The sequence below is a fragment of the Mytilus californianus genome, unplaced genomic scaffold (genome assembly GCF_021869535.1).
Source record: "Mytilus californianus isolate M0D057914Y unplaced genomic scaffold, xbMytCali1.0.p SCAF_1, whole genome shotgun sequence".
Taxonomy (NCBI): domain Eukaryota; kingdom Metazoa; phylum Mollusca; class Bivalvia; order Mytilida; family Mytilidae; genus Mytilus; species Mytilus californianus.
Window position 1 is genome coordinate 96,895,535 of NW_026262581.1, and position 18,024 is coordinate 96,913,558.

Here is an 18,024-nt window from a genome sequence, read left to right on the forward strand (position 1 = left end):
GGGCATAACTCTCTTAAAAAACGTTGATCGTCCACCATTATAAAAGTTGTCCAAATTATTGCTGATATTAACCTATAGTATAAGTTTTATAAAAATCTGGCAAGAATTGTACCTGTGAAAGTACCAACAAGACCGTACGGACACACAGACGGACGGACACATGGACGGTATTTCCATGTCCCCCACAACGTGTTACGCAGGCGACATTTTACTCTCACTCACTTCAAAAAGGAGTAGGCCAGGTATGACCCCGTTTTGGCCCCAAAATATAGCATTTTACAAATATGTTAAAAATGTAAAGTTTTAGCTATTTATTGGAAAGTAGAATACTTTTGATACATAAATATAGACTGTTTTTTGACAATGCAATCAGGTACTAGTATCATTAATTCATGCAAAATTACTGAAATCTTCACAATTTTATCATTTGTGTAAATTTGTAGACAGTTTTTGTCTAAAATAGAAGTGGTCGCACTTGTGTTCAGTATTTTTTTTTTTTTTTTTTTTTTACTATGATAATTGATACTTGTGTTCAGTCTTAATATTTAAATAAATGTTGTATTTGATGATAATTGAAACTTCTAGCCCAAAAAAATGTATTTTTACATTAAAGAAAGACGTTTTAATGTAGATTTTTATTCTAATATATGCATCAATACTATTTATTATTTAATATTTCTATGTGCAAAGGGACAAAGGGGCATAACTCTAAATTTGTCAATGGATCAGAATGCCCTACTAATTAGCACATATTCCTGTTAGGATTTTACAATGTATAAAGTTTTATGAATAGCTGATATGTAGGAGGTGCTTTACATCCACAAAATTCCTACAGAGTACTATGATTTTTTTAAGGTCAAGAGGCATAACATCATAAATACTACATAAAGAAAAAAATCCTTAATTCTACAAAGTTGACACATCAAAAAATGTAATTGTCTAAATTTGACAAAGGACTCAACATTTATTTCAGACAGATGGACAGACACAGATAAGCTGATTCCTATAAAGTCCCACCTTCTTTGTTTATTAAAACCCTTAGAATGGGTAAGGAAAACTTTGTCTATACTCTAAGCAACATTTATGGCAGTTTGAAATTTGAAATGGATATTTATTATTGCTCTTAAGCTATACAATAAGGTTTTATTTTCTTTGAATATTATACCCTTTAAAAAAATAAACATATTGCTTGTAACTTTAGGAAAGTTGCAACTGGACCTAAAATGAAAGTAATCACTGTTGTGCAGAATTTTACTAGATGTTATCATTAAAGTAATTCACCTGGTGGTGCAAGATAAAAATTTATTGTCACATTCTTTGAGAATAAAATTAATGTTGTACCTGGCAAATGAGCTGCCATCGAAGATGCTAGAACAAATACTACTACTGTCGACTATAATCTGACGTTTCCTTCTCCTTTTTGAGAATACTCCAGATATAGTTACTGTTGCAAGGTTGAATGGCATTGGAGCTGCCGACTGAGTTGATGTTGGAGCAGGGAAAGGTGAAACTGGTGCTCTTAATCCACCGCGGGAGATGTCATCTTCTGCGTAACCATCTGCAAAAAAGAGATTGAATTGAAAATCATAATATGAATAGGTTGGTGATGTAAATCTAGCAGCAAATCTTACATCCTACTCAAAGCATAACTGGTTTTCCCTGTCCCTGTATCAACCTGCTTAGCTCCATATCTTGGTTTTGTGGCACAATAAAAGTTTTAGTTGTCCTTTATGATTATTTTAGCCTCATAGACTATACTTCATGTTAAAATTTAAGTTTGTTATTTGTTAATACAAGGGTAATACTCTACTTCAAACACATGGTTTAGCAAGTAATGATTTCCTTTAATGTTACCCTACTGTATAAGCCAATAAAAGACTAGTAATATCAAACCAAAAATCAATAATCCCTCAAAAAAATTATTACAGCAGATGCATTTTAATAGATTGAATAACACATACATAGCTGAGTGGGGGATAGCTCAGATTGTTACCCCCAGAAAAATCACTGAAACTTGAATTTTTAAGATGACACTGTTTTTCTCTGAGAAACAATGGCTTCTCTCAACTATGTGTTATTTATATACTATTTGTCAAGTAAGGTAAATAACATATTTAAAATAACAAATACCTGCTGTCATATCATCAAAGTTAAACAGTTTTACTAGGTTTTCATCATCAGAGCTGTAGAGACGGTTACAGTGACTCATTACCTCTAGCTCAACAAAGTATCTGTTGAAAGAAATGTTTATAAATATGTATTCAAGAGTAGAAACATGAATGGCTAAACTTATCTTAACCTGAAACATAGTCTAGTTTAATACAAATCATACGCTAAACCCTTATCCTGAAAAAGTCAGTCTAATTTATCAAAATGAGTTGGTATGTACAAATATTTCTTACCTATAATGATGAAATAATTTTATTTTACTGTATGGTTGGATTGGTATTTAACATTCAGCGGCAAATATTACCATACATGCATATCAGGACACAAAACATATTTTATGCAATATAAATATGAACTTAATAGGCATGCTAAGCTGGTTATTTAATTTGCAAGTTTACAAGCTTACAATCCAAAAGACAGGTCACCCTACTCAAAATTATTCTGACTAAAAGCCTGCCAAACTGCTCTTACACCTTAATGATGCATGCTTAGGGGACTTTTAAGTCTTTAAGACCCTACAATAAAAGATCAGATGAAGCTTTTCAAATGTACTTTTTTTGAACAACTAATTAAAACACATTTGACCTTATATGAGTATACTTAAATTAAAATTGTCCTTTGTTGACACTATTGAAAACTTTTTTTTTTAAAGAAATACAGTCTAAAAAACAAGTTTTCATCATGAATAGATACAGTACTGTTAACTTGAGTGTTTTTCATAAGATATTATAAATTGTAATTTTAAATTAGTTGTGTTTTATAAATAAGATGTATAAATTTAAAATACATTTTTTAACTTTACCTTTTCCATATCCTTAGAACATCTATACAACTTTTTTGGAATTTCTCATCAAGAGGTTGAATGCCTGAGCCATCTGGTGAAGGTAACCATTTTCCTAGTACCAAGTTTCCTTTGCCACTAAATGGGTGAACACCATACTGGGGCAGTGTTATAAATTCTCTTACCAAGTTCCCATTACAATCATCAACATAAACAGTCAAGTAGTCTATCCCATCAAATACTATAGCCACCTGTGTGTATTCATTGTCTAATAGCTGAAGGTTGGTCTGATGTTCAAAATCACCAAAAGTTATTTTTATCTTGCCGTAATAGTTGCGAATGGTAAATGTTTTGATGCTAGTGTATGATAATATAGTTCCGAGACATTCGTAAGTGAGACAAGTTTTTATATAGAATTCAATAGTAACAGGATCATTACTATCAGCAGTAAAGACGTCCGACCTTTCTGATATCATTGTTGCATTTTCAAAACAGGCTGCATTACCAGGTCCAAGTCCATTCACAGTTGTCAAGTCAATATCATTAGCCACAAGCTGACTAGCATCATCTGGAATCATATGGTCAACTGTCACATCAATAGGTGGTGAGACTGTGTCAGATAATCCACATGCAATGTAATTCTCCATTCCAGTACACCCAGTGCAGCCACCACACACACCACTCGTTGGCGGTGAACTACAACAGTGACTGCTCTTTAGCCCTACTGTAACTGTTGATAAATATCTTGTCAGACTAAGATGGCGTTTCATAGTGAGGGTAAGACCCAGATTGAGGACATCAATTTTCATTGTTCTATTATCTGGTCTGATTATTGATAATGAACATCCGCCTCCTTCTAAAGGAAAGTTTGTCTCCCGATTACCAACCATTGTCTCTAGATCATTGATGTAGAACATATCATTGTCAGAGGTATATATGTAAGCTGTGTTCTGTATCTTCAGTGACACAGAATCTATACATGCTGTCAATACAGTACCAAACATGCATGATACTTGTCTAGCCTGTAATAAGGAATTTCATAAATCTTTAATTCAAAACATTAACATTTTTTTCAGATGTGAAATACCGATATTAAAAAAAAACAAACCAAAAAAACCTTTTGAAACTATTTATAACCTTTTTATGAAAGTAAAGCATATTTTAAAACATTTATGGTGAAAATAAAATATGAACCTTTATAAAAAGTAAACTTATACCGATATTAAAAAAAAACAAACCAAAAAAACCTTTTGAAACTATTTATAACCTTTTTATGAAAGTAAAGCATATTTTAAAACATTTATGGTGAAAATAAAATATGAACCTTTATAAAAAGTAAACTAATTATGATAGTAATCTATGCAGTAATCCACAGCAAAAACACAAAATCTAAAAACAGGACAAGATTATCATGTGGATTTTTTGTTTAAAGGGATATAACTCATTGGAATAACGTACATTTGAATAATTTAAACTGTAATATACAGAACAGTAGGTGTTTGAATATAGCAATTAAAAAAAATAAATCAACATTTAGTCCAGTCAATTAATAAAGAATCATAACTTCTAAACAATAAACCTGCCATATTATAAATATCTATAAATCCTTTGACTTGATAACTTTTCTAAAATTATCAGTTGAAAAATACAAAATGCTACTAAATTTTTATATTTCATGGAGCCTCTAGACTTTGAAAGCGACAAAACTGGAAGTTGATCTCGCCTTTTTTTTCAGATGAAAACTAGATTAAAATAAATGGCAAGGTTGGAATTCAAAGGAAACATCCAATTTTGCTTCTTTTCAATTTTCAAACTCAAACTCATAAACAGTAGCTGTCATTATAGTGATCTTTGAAAATTATAGTGATCTTTGAAAAATTGGCAGTTTTCAGTTTCTTACTGCTGTTATATTTCACGTTAAAAGCAAAGGTTAACATTTATAAATATGTCTCCCTACCCTGATGATTTAAAGAAGTTATGAAGTTAAGAAGCTATTTTTCTGCATAGAAAAATTCTCTTGAAGTACATGTGAGCCATGCCTTTTTCTTAATTTTATCAAATCTTACCTCTAGATGGAAATTATTGGTGTGGAACATGACATATGTTCCTGTCTTAAATGTCTGTAAACCAAATCCAGTAAAGTTGGTGAATTTTCCTTGCATCTCTGCCATACAAGCCATTGGTGAATCTTGCGGAATATCGGGTATTCTGTGCTCGCAGAACTGTCCATAGTACCCAGGTGTACAGGTGCTGCAGTCAGAGGATCCTTGCCAATTACTCTCACAAATACATGTATTGGTCTCACTGTTACAATCACCATGGAAACTACATGGACTGGATATTCCCCCTGGACACTCATTGGAACAAGTTGGTCCAGAAAATCCTTGATAACATGTACATTGATCTGTTGCTGGGTCCCAGTTTCCTTGCATACACTGCTGATTACAATCATCTCCATTCCACACTGGGAAATCCCTGTTTGGGAAATCATTACACATACTTTGAGTTGGAGGTTCAGGAGGGCCCATTAGTGTATCACATGCCCCACCAAATGCCATCATGCTATCCATACTGAAGTCAGCTTTATCAGAGACTTTCACATCATCCATACATGCCATTTCAAAGAAAGCTTTCCCTTCTGGTAAATCTCCACAAGTCTGAGCAAGTGCACTTCCACTCATTAATTCAGTACACATTTCTTTTACCATTTCATCAATGGCTCCAAACTGGTCAAATCCCATTTCTGTAGTAGGTGCATTCATCTGCATGTATGGCGGTGCAGTAGGAACCCAGCTTGCCCCATCTGGCGACATACTCATGTCATGGCCTGTGACAAAATCAGGAATGACTGTTCCTTCTCCTGGTCCAAAATTAAAGCCCATTGTCAACCCATCTTGTGGTCCATTTATTGGTATCTGAGAATGTAGCATTATATCAGCAGGGTCCAATGTTGTGTCAAACAGCAGCATTCTATCTATATCTCCAATGAAAACTCCTGGTGGTGGAGGACTGATTTGGTCCGGTGGTGTCTGCCACTGTCCAGCAATCATACTTCCTCGTTCAGGCATCAGATTCAGTCCAACATTTACCATTGAGGAATCCATTACACCATTGTCATGTACATAACTTAAACGGACATCACCAGTAGCATTATTGTATGACATTGCCATAGTTGTCCATTGGTCTGTTTGTACAGGTATTCCAGTTGGACGAGATACATCATCCACACGTACATTAAACTCACCACCTTCAATAGTAACCCCAAGAGTACTGTCTTTACTAAACGACATTACTGTACCACCATTTCCATTCTGATCAAGTTCATGGATTTTCATGGTCATTTCTACAGTCATATTTTCTCCAATATAATCTTCTGAGAGGGGTTTGGTAGATATCCAGCTGTTATTAAGTGATACACCAACAGAAGTGGCTATCTCAGGATTAGAATCTTTAAATATACTGGACTCAAACGGAACCATAAATGAATCAATATGGCTGTCGATAGCATGAGTTGGTAGACTGTATGATGTTGATGACAGGGCTAAGCCTTGTTTCTCTATAAGACATTGATAATCATTGGGACTACAGGAATGGGATTGAGGGGTACATGATCCAAACAAACCACTTGAGCCTGAACACCCTGATTGAGGTGTAGACATATCCACATTCATGTAATCATTGGATGCTGTAACCGTCATTTCAAACCCATTGGAAGAATGTTGCATCTTGTATACATCTGAATCCATAGGTGTAATAGAGTAGCCGCTAGAAAGACTGAAACTGGTTCCCAGCACTTTCTCTTCTCCATTGACAAAAACTGTTCCATCGTTGACAGGACTGAAGGTAACAGTATCGCTTGGTGTTTGTACTGCTATTCCTGTTACAGCTGTATTAAAGTTTTCTGTTGCTCCTGTCTGAATCTGAACATCTATTCCTAATGATGGATTATTGTATCCTGAGTAGATTCCATGCCCTTGAAAATTAAATCCAGCTCCATCGAGGGTAGAGACATGTCCGTTACCAGTTATTCCACCATAATATTGTGACTGTCCAGGAACTTTTGGTTGTACAGAGATTGAACAGTCTATACCATACCATCCTTCTTTACATGTAGTGCAGTTTGGCGCTGCCCAGTTGGACTGACATTCACATTGTCCTAATGCAGTGTCACATTTCCCATGACTATTGCATGGATTTAATGTCCCTCCAGGACATATATTACTACATGATGTTCCCCAGTATCCTGTGTCACATATGCAAGATGAGCCCTCAACTGAACTACGGTGATCACATGGAATAGAGCAATCATCACCAATGTAACCAGGGAAAGAGGATGAGAACTCATTACAAAGGCTTTGTGCTGGCCATTCTTCTGAGAACCCTAGTTCAACAGACATGTCAGCCATACCAGTTATCACAGGAAGAGCTGCATCCAGGCTTCCTGCTCCTGCAGCATCACTGATACAGGTAGCTTCATAGAAACTCAACATAGAACTAGATGGTCCAGCTTGCGTTCCCAGGTCAGAGTTTGTTATCAGACTACTGCATTTATCAACAGCCTCCTTTTGATCAGAGTAATCAGTAAAAGAATGAAAAGCAGGAATAATTGGTGGTTCAAATGGAACTGTTGAGAACTGTGATTTTATTGGTTGATGGAGTACTCCATAGTCTATAACAGGAATATTTATAGTATTCATCTCATCTTTCAAAGTTGTAAGACTAGGGTCATCAAATTTATGATAGCTTACAAGGTTAGCTGTTTCTTGGGAATTTCCCATATCTATTGGTTTAAAACTTTGTTCTTGAACTTCTTCAAAATCAAGTGCTTTGTCATATAATTTCAATTCATCCATTTCTCCAATGTAGTACTGTTCATATGGTTCAGGAGTGGTTGACACAGGAGGATTGGCAGGATGTCCAAGTCCAATGTAGCCATCATTCTCAAATGGTTTTGTATCGAGGAATGAGAAGGTTTTCTGATCTGTAGTACCATCCGGTTTTGTAACATATGTAGTCAGTTCTGATGGTGCACTGTAGTAGGATGTTGATATCTCGTGCCATTCACCAGGTTTAACTTCAATTTCTGTATCATATATCTGATCACCAATTTTATGTTTGATTGTTTCATCAATGTAAGTTGTAAACTCAGAGTTAGTGTCATAAGTAGCTATTACTCCACCATCATTATTTTCTGGTTTGATGGCAACACTCATAGTGAAATCCTGATCATTACTTATAACATCCTTTAGGAAGCCTGTCTTTACTACAGAGCTGTTGAAATACAGACTGCTCCCGGCTGTGGATACATTTCTGGTCTCTCCATACTCATTGTTGTTGTATAAGGCTTCAAATGAACTATCGGATACAGGAACTTTAAACTTTTCTGGATCTGTATCAAGTATCGTATCTGTAGGATTACATGAACCAATCAAAGAATCCTGGGTCTCACAAACACTTGGTTCTGTTGTTACCTGCACGTTTAGTTGTTCATCAGATGTCCTGATTGATACATCAAAGTATTCTCCTGTTGTTGGAGTGATTTTATATTCGGTTTCAGATTCCCTACTGACCACTAAGTCACCAACATTCTTTTCAGTTTCCTCACCAAAGTCCAGAATTTCACCATCAACAATAACAATAGGATCTTGATTCTCTGTGTAAGGTGATCTAATAACTAGATTGTTGTCACCATAATCCACTGACACTGCTGTTGGACACACAGATTTACTATTGTAGCAATAATCATTTCGTAGCTGTACATTTGGGGAAGTGGACACATCTTCAGACTTCATTAAAGAAAATTCTCCTGGTTCTTTGAAGCTGAAGAAACCATTGTTGAAAGTCTGAATATTTCCTTGACCGAAGACAGATGCAGTATATGTCGTGGTAGGTTTAGCTACAGTCACAGGAGTTGTGGATATTGGTGGAACTGTGGGAGTTGTTGACATTCCTGCAGCAGTGGTGGTGGCTGTTGTTGTAGTAGATTTTGTTGTCCCTCCACTAGCTACTGTTTCTGTTCCTCCAAGTGATGTTGTGGTAGTAACTTCTCCCTCTGTTGTTGTTGTTGGTGCTGTAGTAGTTGTTGTGGTCATATTTTGAATGATTGGTAAAATTTCATCACAGTTATCTCCTACCCATGAACCTATACAAGTAGCACAGTTAGTTCCAACTTCAAATTTGGGATCACAATAACATGTTCCAGTGTCTTTCTGACAATAACCGTGGCTGTTACAAGGATCAACCAATCCTCCTTCACATTCCTGGTCACATGACTCTCCCCAGTATCCTTCAAAGCAGGCACACTCATTATTGTATGGTTTTCCAAATTTACATTGGTATATACAGACTTCTGAATAGTACTGACTTGTTTTATCATCACATAGTTCTGCCAGTGGGTGAGTAGCTGGTTCAACGACTGTTTGGCAGTACTCGGCAAATGAGTAAATACTATTTGTAAATGATTGTTGATCTGATTTGAACATGATATCATCCACACATGAATCATAGTAATAATTAGCTATTCCATCACCCATAGCAGAACATGTTGTTGCTAGATGTGAGTCGAAAAATAAACTTTTACATTTTTCCTTAGCATTTTCTTTTAATGTTTCATCGACTGGAACTTCTTGTACATCACCATTTACAACCATATCAGATTGGGTCCAATACACACCTTCTTCAGGTAAAGCAATTCTATTTCCACTGACTACGTCTACTGCATCTGATCCTGACCCTTCTGAGAACACCCAGTTTGTTGTCAGTTCAGGAAATTCATTAGTTACTCTGTTATCTGCTGTATAGAGCACTTCAAACATTTCCAATGTTCTATTCCATGTTTTAACCTCTCCTATGTTTCCTGTATAAGTTCCAAAATCAACTGGAGCCGAACTGTCATCCCATTTTCCCATTTTCATAATTCCACCTGTATCTAGTGCATTTGACTCAACCTTGACTTCTGTCATAGTCTGAATTCCATCATCATTATTTACGTATATTTTCAAATCATTTGTTTTGTTATTGAATGCTAATGAAACGGTGTTCCATTCATTGGCAAGAGGGACATAGCCAATATCAATTATTTGTTCTCCCCATTGGACATGAATTGTATCATTTAAGTAAATACTAACAGAATCTTCCTTTAAATATGCCAAAATTAACCCTTCGTTTTCATTTTCTTTTGGCTCAAATTTGACCTGTAATGTTGTGCTTCCATCGCTACCAAAGATGTTATGAAGTTGTGAAGAAGTAGATCCTGAGCCGTTGAATGCCAAAGAAAAGCTGCCAGCACTTGGTACTTTTGGTTCTTCTATTCCATCCTGTTTGTATTGGAAACCAGTTGTACTCTCAACATCAATCTTATAATTGTTGAAAAATTCTCCATTGATGACATCCTTTGATATATCAGTTACAGGTACTACTGTACCACCAGTAAGTACAAAGTCATTGTTTACATTTCTGTCACAATTTCCACATGGGCCTTCTATTGCTGAGCTACAAGATGGTGTTTTAAATTCAGCATATAATTCCAGGAAAGAACCACCATGCTTAATGGTTATCACATTGTCACCAAAGACTATTTCTACTGTGTATGGACTCTTTTCTATTACTTCAACATCAGGGGTCAAGGTTAAAGATCCTGAAAGATCTATCTGTTGTTCATTTATGAAAAACTGGGAACTTCCACTGCTTGAAATTGGTGATGCAACTGTGAAATTCTTTAAATTAGTTTCAATCCAGATCTGTTTCAAACAAAGTGCCTGATGCTCTGCACAAGGTAAATGTCTTATATATACTGTCAACATTGAGTTCTTCAAAAACAGAAATTCTCCAGATGTTTCTAACTGGTAACTTTGACCATCAAACATGGTAAAGTGACCTTGTCCAAACAGGGAACATGTGTAAGCTGAAGATGATGATGGAATAGTTGTCAAGGCAACATCACAATCAACACCATACCATCCTGTACTACAGTCTGCACAATCTGCACCAGTAAACTTAGCAAGACACTCACAAGTTCCATCTACTGTAGAACAAGTTCCACCTCCACAGGGTAATCCACGTGAGAACGGACAGACATCACTACAGGTAGTGCCCCAGTATCCTAAATCACATACACACTTGTAATTTGTGAATGTACCAGATACACACATGAATGAGCATGAATCTCCTGTCCAGTCAGGGAACTGTCTTGAACCAAAACTATTACAAAAATCTTTGGCTGGTGAATCTGGGTCATCAACTGATATTCCACAAATCTCAGATAAAGCCAAAATTACCTCCATAGTTTCATCTTTGTCTTTCAGGACATGACCATTAAAAATACAGTCTTTGTACATGTATTCTTGCACCTGTGGTCCCTCATCAGCACAAGCAACATTGAATTTTTCAGAGTAGATTGCCTGGTTACAGAAATCGGTAAGGCTTGGATCGATATTATCTGGATGGGAGAAAACATCATATATTCCTGTATCTGGGATTTCTGCAACATAATCTACCAGTATTCGTTCAGGCTGGGACCATGGTTCATTTGGCATCGTTATCTCTAATCCTCCTACAGAGTCTGTCAATGTTGATCCTGTTCCTGAGTTCATGTTCCAGTTATTTGATAAACCCTCTTCAGAACCAGACAAAACACTGAAAGCATTCTGTCTTATTTCATTTACTGTCCTTTCATCTTTCCAGATTCTCAAATCGTCAAATTCACAGATACAGTTCCAATTAACACCAGTTCTATCATCACTAGGATAATTCCATTGGCCAATCATGACATCTCCTCCTGGTTTAACAGGGATAGGATCATCATCAGGAATCTCTAAAACTTCTTGACTCATCTGAAGATCATCTCTGATGAGGTACGTTTTCATCAAACGTGTATCATTATTCCATACAACGCCCAAATTGTACCATCTATCCTCTTCTACTAGCAATGATGCAAAGTCTAGAATTTCTCCATTTTTATGCATAGATATGGTGCCATCACATATCAATGTAGAGAATACATCTTCATCTACCTTATTAGAGTATATAGTCTGACATTCTGTTGTGGCTTCTTTCAGTTTAAATTTAATCTCAAAGGTTGATTTTGTCTCAGTAAATGAATTCAGAGTTTCTGTCACCATATTGGACCTGTTAGTTTTTAGACCATATCCACCAGCATTTGAAACAGGTAGAATACTACTGAACATTGATGAACCACTCGCTGTAAAGGACTCAGCAAAGTTCTCATGAATGGACTGTGTGCTTAGGGTACTACCCATTAATGTTTCACCTGATTCGGTTACAAAGTCATCCGAGGAATTGCCATTGCAGCTACTCAACATGCCAGAACTCTGGTCACAAAGTGATGGTGAAGCTTCCACGGATACATCAAGGTGATCTTCATAAGTGTCAATGTCAATAGTCATTTCGTCTCCAGCCTTCACTTGAAATCCTGTTGTTGATACTTGCACCAGTTGTATGTCACCATCAATAGTTACTCCATCACCTGCAACTACTGGTTCACCATCTATGTAGGTCGATGCTACCCCATTCAGTACTGACACTACAGCAGTATGTTCACCTACTTGTATTCCTACAGACTGTGCACCAACACTGTTATAAAATTCTGAATTGGGTACTTGTAAAACATTGACCTTGACACTAGTTCCTGATGATAGTGGTGCAGAAATAAGTGTCTGTTCTCCTGGAATGTGGTTGTTATAAATAGCTCCATCAAAAGTTTCAAAATGTCCAGGGTAAAAAAGCTTAGATGTGTACTTATTATTAACAGTTGTTTGTGTAAGTGTATTGATGATTGAACAATCTGTGCCCACATGTCCATCTTGACAGGGTTGACAGTCATCTCCTCTTGATCCATCATAGCAACTGCAAGTTCCATCAGTAGCATTACATGCACCATTGCCATAACAAGGATTGGAGGCTCCACCTGGACATTCATATTGACATTCAGATCCATAGTAACCATTGAAACATTTACAGTGTCCAGTTTCTTCAGTAACATTATCCTGAAACAAAAAATATTGAATCATAGTCAAGTTTGTTAACAAATGTGTAAATGATTCACAAATTTAAATAAATATTGTGAGATTTGTTATTATTTTGAATAATACAAGTAGGTGACAATCGCAATAATAAGAACTTGCATTCTAATATCCGATATATATATCTGTATGCAGAATTTTCCTGAAATGCAATAATTAATCTTGACCTTTTTGTCCTTTCTTCCAAAATTGCAATAATAAATGCATGCAAGAATTTCTAATTTACAGTATGGTTTTAAAAAACAGCCTAACATTTTGTTTTTTTTTATGACCTCTTACTTTTCAATGTGCATTGTTTTAATTATGATTAATAGTATACAACTGTATAGTTTGCACTGACATGCATTTTTTGTATTTGTTCAAAGAATTTGATGTCAAAAACTGCTACATTCTTATTGATTTGCAGGAATATTTATTTTTTTATCTGTAATTTCATTTGCAAATCTGGTTATAAGTGTTTAAATTTTTTTTCAAAAATGCCAATTGGTTGCTATAGCCCATACTTGCTATATACCTTTGAGCTGTTGCACGAAAAAACTTACTAGATGTGGAATTGATGTACAAATCTTTGAAGAGTCTCCAATATCTGTGGTATACAAATGTGTACTCCACCATTTGTTTGCAAAAGAGGACAACACATTCCATGACACATCTGATGTACCATCAAACCTACAAATAATACAAATGTTGTTATTAATGGAATAGAACTGCTAACTCTGTTTTGTCACGGAAATGGATATGAGGTTTGAGTTGATACAATAAATGACTGATGATGTCTAGTTAATCAAAGCAACACACCCGACTTTGATTTCATGGACTATGTGTGATCTTATGCATATGTTTATAGAAGTTTATTAAGATTTCTCAAATATAGTCTTATTTGTTTCAATCCAATGTTTTAATTTTGATTTAACTAGTAAATAAAAGTAAACTTAAAATCAAGTCCAGAAGTAATCCCTATAAAGTAATTCATAAAATTATGCTGCTATTTTGTTTTGTCTAATTTGCTGATGCCTTCTTTAAAGTTAAATTTTATATGATAATTAAAATAGATGTTTTAATTGTGTATTTACCAATGAAGACTAATGAACAAGCAAAAACAAGTTTAAATAAAATGATTCGCTGAGCGCAGCTGGATACAACCGCAGATGTCCAACCCTGAACAGTTTGGGCAAAAATGGACACAATATTCACACTTGATACAGGTCTGAATTTGGATTGTAATTAAATATTTGACACATAATAGGTTTCTGACACCGAATAACTGTAGTCAAACAAATTAGAATGAATTGGTTATACGATTTGAATAAATATATTCAATTTTTTGCTTTTGTGCAATACACTATACTGTTGCGAATTGACCCCCCCCCCCCCAAAAAAAAAAAAAAAAAAATTTTTTTTACCCCCCCCCCCCCCCCTTTTTTTGCAAAAAAAAATAATATTTGAAGAAATTTTCTTTTTAATTTCTGAAATCTGAAATGAAAAAAAAAATTGCCCCCCCCCCCCTTTTTCCAAAAAAAAAATTCTTTCCCTCAATCAAGATATGGTCATAATCTCAATTCAAATTTCCAATAGAGTTTGCAACCATAATTACCAATTTAAATACATCATAAAAGTCTTAAAATAGAAAATGACACACATAATCATTGCTAAAATTAATATTCCTTTAATAGTAACTTTTAAGAATAAATTGACAGCTAATCACCTCAAGACAATACAAAATTTCTTTATACATAATTTAAAAGCAGTGTAAGGGAGGTAATCCAAACATACACAACATTGTACTTTAAGTGTGTTTGGATTAACTCCCTTACACTGTTTTTAAATTGTCCATTAACCAGGAAACCTTTGTTTTCCCCCCTTTTTTGCCCCTAATACCTAAACAGTTTGTTTCCCCCCTTTTTTGCCCCTAATTCCTAAACAGTTTGAGCCTTGACCCCAAAGTCAATCCTAACCATCCCTTTGTGGTATGGAAACTTGTGGTATAATTTCAGAGGGATTCATACACCGTTCCACAATTTACCATACCACCAATAAAGATAAATGAGCTATTTGATGAGTTAACCAAACTTGATGTAAATAAATCATCAGGAACTGATAATATTGGACCCAAAATCCTTAAAATAAGTGCCCCATATATTGCCACTCCTCTCACATATATATTCAACAGAATGATAGATACTGGTATATATCCTTCATTATTGAAAAATGCTAAGGTAACACCAGTTTACAAAGATGGTGACAAGGTTTTAGCAACAAATTACAGACCAATATCTGTTCTTCCATCTCTATCAAAAGTATTAGAAAGGCATGTCTCAAATAACATGTACAAGTACTTGTCTAAATTCAAACTTTTACATCCAACACAATCAGGTTTCAGGCCACATCATTCTTGTCAAACTGCACTTATTGATATCATTGACAAATGGCTGCAAGAAATGAATGATGGTAATTTAAACTTAGCAATACTGTTGGACTTCAAAAAAGCATTTGATCTTGTAGATCATGACATTCTTTGCTTAAAGCTTGCTATTTACGGATTCAGTGAGTCTGCAGTAGGTTTTTTCAGGTCATACCTAAGTAATAGAACACAGCAAGTAAACATTTGCAATGTGAATTCTGATAAAAAAGATGTGAAATTTGGTGTCCCCCAAGGATCTATACTAGGTCCTCTATTATTTGTCTTATTTATAAATGACCTTCCCCTTTGCATTAAAAATTGTAAAACAGACTTGTATGCTGATGATACTACTCTCCATAAATCCGGGAAAAACATAGAAAATTTACATGATGATGTACAAGAAGATTTATGCAGAGTTGAAGAATGGTGCAAAATTAATAATATGTTCATCAATACCAAAAAAACAAAATGTTTGGTTACTGGAACAAGTCAGAAGTTATCAACTCAATCTTTTCAACCAAATTTACTAATAAATTCAGAAACACTACAAAATTCATCATGTGAAAAATTATTAGGTGTTAAAATTGACAGCACACTTAGCTGGACAAATCAAATTGATCAAATTTGTGCTAGCATTTCATCAAGAATATACCTTCTTTCTAAATTAAAGAAATTTTTAGATATTAATGCCAGGAAAGCATACTATAATGGGTATATTCTGCCGCTCATCGATTACTGCTGTATTGTTTGGGGAGAATGTAAAAATGAAGGGATGGTAAGAATATTAAAACTTCAAAAAAGAGCAGCAAGATTAATTCTTGATGCAGACCCTTTATCCCCATCAGCCCCCTTATTTAAAGAACTTGGATGGATGACAGTTGAAAACAGAATCAAATACCACAAATATTTACTGCTACATAAATGTATGCGGAAAGAAGCACCACAGTACCTACTTCAAAAGTTTCAACTTATATCTGTTAATAATCCTTATGCTTTAAGGGGTGTCACTCAAGGTAATTTGATAGTTCCTAAGCCAAAAACTGAACTGTTTAAAAAATCTTTTGCTTATTCTGGATCAGTTTTATGGAACGGACTACCATATGAAATGCGTAAAGTGCAAAACACTTTTTCTTTTAAACAAATTATAAAACAATACTTGAGACAGTCCCAATATTCAGTCTTGAAATGATTGCAACTATTACTCTTTTTTTTAGAATGTATGATTTTGATTTGTATATAATATCTATTCACTACATGCAATCTGTAACTGTTTTATATGTTCTAATTATGGTACATGTATATTGAACTATCATGATTATACGATTGTGTTAATATGTTGTATGTTTGCTTTTTTGACTTTTATTATTATTTTTTACATGTATTGTATATGAGGGCCTCAGGGAAGATTAGTAATTGTAACTAACTGTGTTTACCCTCTTTAAATAAAGAATTTATTATTATTATTATTATTATTATTATTATTATTATTGTCTGGAAACTAGAAAAATGCTTATTTGGGCCCTTTTTTGGATTAAAAAAAAATTTGAGGCAATCAGCAAAAAAAGTCTTATTACTTTTTATAATAGTATAAACTTACTTGACAGACAAGCCATATTCTGTCATTCCTGGTCTAAACTGTGTAGGTGGAACAATGGATGTCATGCTTCCTGATACATAGTTTTCATCTGAATCAGTAACATACACATTATGACCATTGGCGTTGTTGTAGCCAAACCAAGCGGTGTAGGATCCATCACCATCATTGGTGTAACATCTAAATATAACTTCTATAGCCTCCGTTTCTCCTGATCCGTCATACATATCTGCATAATCTCCTTGCTTGTCTGTACATGGTATAGTACAATGTCCAGGACCAACAAAATCTAAATAATATAGTAAAATATTGTTTTCAGTAAATGTCAAAAACAAATAAATTCATGCTACATTCATAAGAACTAACAGTTTATGTTCATTTTTTGTGAAAAAATTAGAAAGGATATTTCTTTCTCGTGCCATACATCCATTTAGCTGATACCTTATTCCTGGTCTACGTCAGTGATAATACCTTATAGTACCTATATAATAGTACCTTCCCTTTGCTTAGGTTCAGAAATTAACTAGTTCTTTCTGTTTTCAAGCTGCCCTGGGTGAAAATTCTTTTTTTTAATGGCCAATGTATATATACATGGGTCACAGTCACTACAGAAAAGTAAACCCCATTCTTGAATATGTGCATCATAAGATCAAGTCTAATAACCTCATTTGACACTTTCACATACCTGGGTCACAGTCAGTACAAAAAGGTAAGCCCCATCCAGTAACACATGCATCACAAGCTTCTCCTGTCCAGTGGCCATTGGTATGGTCATCATAACATTCACAGACATCTCCACCTGTAGTCAATAAACAAAAGTATATCATACATCAAATCAACATAATAAACACCAATATCTTATTGATTTAGAATTATGTGACCCAAAAATCAATATTAAAATTTTAACTAGGTGGAACTGTTTTAAAAGTGGACTAAAGCTTATGTTTCCTTTCATTTCTAGATGCCACTTCAGTGAAAAAAGGCTTTTACAAACATATTCTAGTACCGAAAAAGGTATTGTCATGTCAAATAAGTATAT

General features: G+C 34.7%; 1 protein-coding gene across 1 annotated transcript in view; it reads right to left on the minus strand.

Moving 5' to 3' along the window:
* Positions 1 to 18,024, minus strand: part of LOC127738417 (uncharacterized) — a 175,977-nt gene that overhangs the window by 11,504 nt on the left and 146,449 nt on the right. The window contains exons 102-108 of the mRNA XM_052249661.1: positions 17,671 to 17,784; positions 16,989 to 17,274; positions 13,533 to 13,659; positions 5,017 to 12,954; positions 2,972 to 3,972; positions 2,131 to 2,231; positions 1,342 to 1,558 (exon numbers count right to left, since the gene is read on the minus strand). Of these exons, the coding sequence (XP_052105621.1) occupies positions 1,342 to 1,558; positions 2,131 to 2,231; positions 2,972 to 3,972; positions 5,017 to 12,954; positions 13,533 to 13,659; positions 16,989 to 17,274; positions 17,671 to 17,784 (9,784 nt within the window). The remainder of the gene's footprint in view (positions 1 to 1,341; positions 1,559 to 2,130; positions 2,232 to 2,971; positions 3,973 to 5,016; positions 12,955 to 13,532; positions 13,660 to 16,988; positions 17,275 to 17,670; positions 17,785 to 18,024) is intronic.